The sequence below is a fragment of the Humulus lupulus genome, chromosome X (assembly GCF_963169125.1).
Source record: "Humulus lupulus chromosome X, drHumLupu1.1, whole genome shotgun sequence".
NCBI classification, from domain to species: Eukaryota; Viridiplantae; Streptophyta; class Magnoliopsida; order Rosales; family Cannabaceae; genus Humulus; species Humulus lupulus.
Genome location: NC_084802.1, coordinates 131,384,505 through 131,386,008, shown reverse-complemented (window position 1 = coordinate 131,386,008; position 1,504 = coordinate 131,384,505). Strand labels below are relative to the sequence as shown.

Genomic DNA, 1,504 nt, shown 5'->3' with positions numbered 1-1,504 from the left:
ACATCTTACAAAATTATATTTAATACAGTGAAATTAAAAAATAATAATTAAATTTTAAAAAATGATTATTGTCAATTAATAATAAAAATGTTTATTTTACCCAATAAATAATTAAGGAATATGATTTAATATTCAATTAATATATGACCATTAAAAAGATACCTAATCGGTTTCCAATTAATGTCTTTTTTTCATACACCATTTCAAGAAAATAGGAACAATTTTCGAAAAAAATAGGTGGCCAAATAATACCCTATATTTTCGAAAATGGGAATAACCACCTCAAAATTAATAGATGCAATTATTCGTATCATAATAATTGGTAATCAACCTGGGAAGTCCCGTCAGACCAGAATAAATTTTTCAATCTATTTTCTTTATCTACATCATACTTGTAGAAAAACATGTTGTCCGGCCCTTTTTTTGCTTCGAGATAACCCATTGCTGTGGACGTGTCACAATCATCCCAAGTTGAATATTTTTTACATATTCCCTTGTACAAGTCATCTTTGATACATCCCACATTTTCCCAACCATCATGAACTTCTACCATGTAATTCCAAATTTGGAATGTCTTAATTCCGGCTCTCTTCATTGACATAACTTGTTCCCTCATCTCGTCCCTAAATATTATATGAGATCTAAGAAATGGTTTTTCACGAAAGAAGGCAAACTTATGGTTGTGGTGGTTATTAAAACACTTAGTAATCCAGTGGTTAGTTTCCTTATTTAAATTTATTCTAAACTTTGCATTACAACCTGTTCTTGTTAGAGCACGAGCTTCTTTACACCTATTATCAAGATTACAATATTTTTGTTCTCTAAAACCTTCGTTTGAACACACCCAACTTCTAATGTGTAAAATACATTTTTTGTCCTCCCTCTTCAGTTTTTTTCTAACACTACACCCCATCATTTTCGCATACAAAAAATAAAAAGATTCTGCTTGTTCAATACTTACAAACTCCTTCCCTTCGAAGTCCGAAAACTGAATATGTTCTGGTTCTTTGTCAATATCCAAAAATTGAAGCAAGCTCCTCCATTGCGCAATATCAAGTTCGGTCCATTCTTCAGTAATGCCACATTCAACATTGTCTTCTGGTACATCTTCATCATTTGTCTCTTCCAAACGTGTTGCCCCAGCAGGGTCTACTTCATGTTCAGAAGATAAGGATTTTGTATCTTCTTGTTCAGCTTCCAAACCATTTTCGTAACTAGTCATTTCTCCAGCCTATTCCTTCTGATTTTTTTTTCGAATGGTGTGTAGCACTATTCAATATCTTTTATATTTAAACTGATTATATTATTAAAATTGCATCAATTAATATAATTAGTGGGGTGATTGAAAAGTTGATGCTTATAAACTTCGAAATTATAATAGCATTAATTAATATAATTAGTGGGGTGGTTGAAAAGTTGATATTTACAAATTTTGAAATTATAATAGCATTTAATATAATTTTGCAATTTTGAAAATATGTATAAATCCAATAATATTTCAAAA

General features: G+C 30.1%; 1 protein-coding gene across 1 annotated transcript; it reads right to left on the bottom strand.

Moving 5' to 3' along the window:
- Nucleotides 1-310: 310 nt before the first annotated feature.
- Nucleotides 311-1,222, bottom strand: LOC133806272 (protein FAR-RED IMPAIRED RESPONSE 1-like). The gene has a single exon (XM_062244393.1). The coding sequence runs from the start codon at nucleotides 1,220-1,222 to the stop codon at nucleotides 311-313; it is 912 nt and encodes a 303-aa protein (XP_062100377.1).
- Nucleotides 1,223-1,504: the final 282 nt, after the last annotated feature.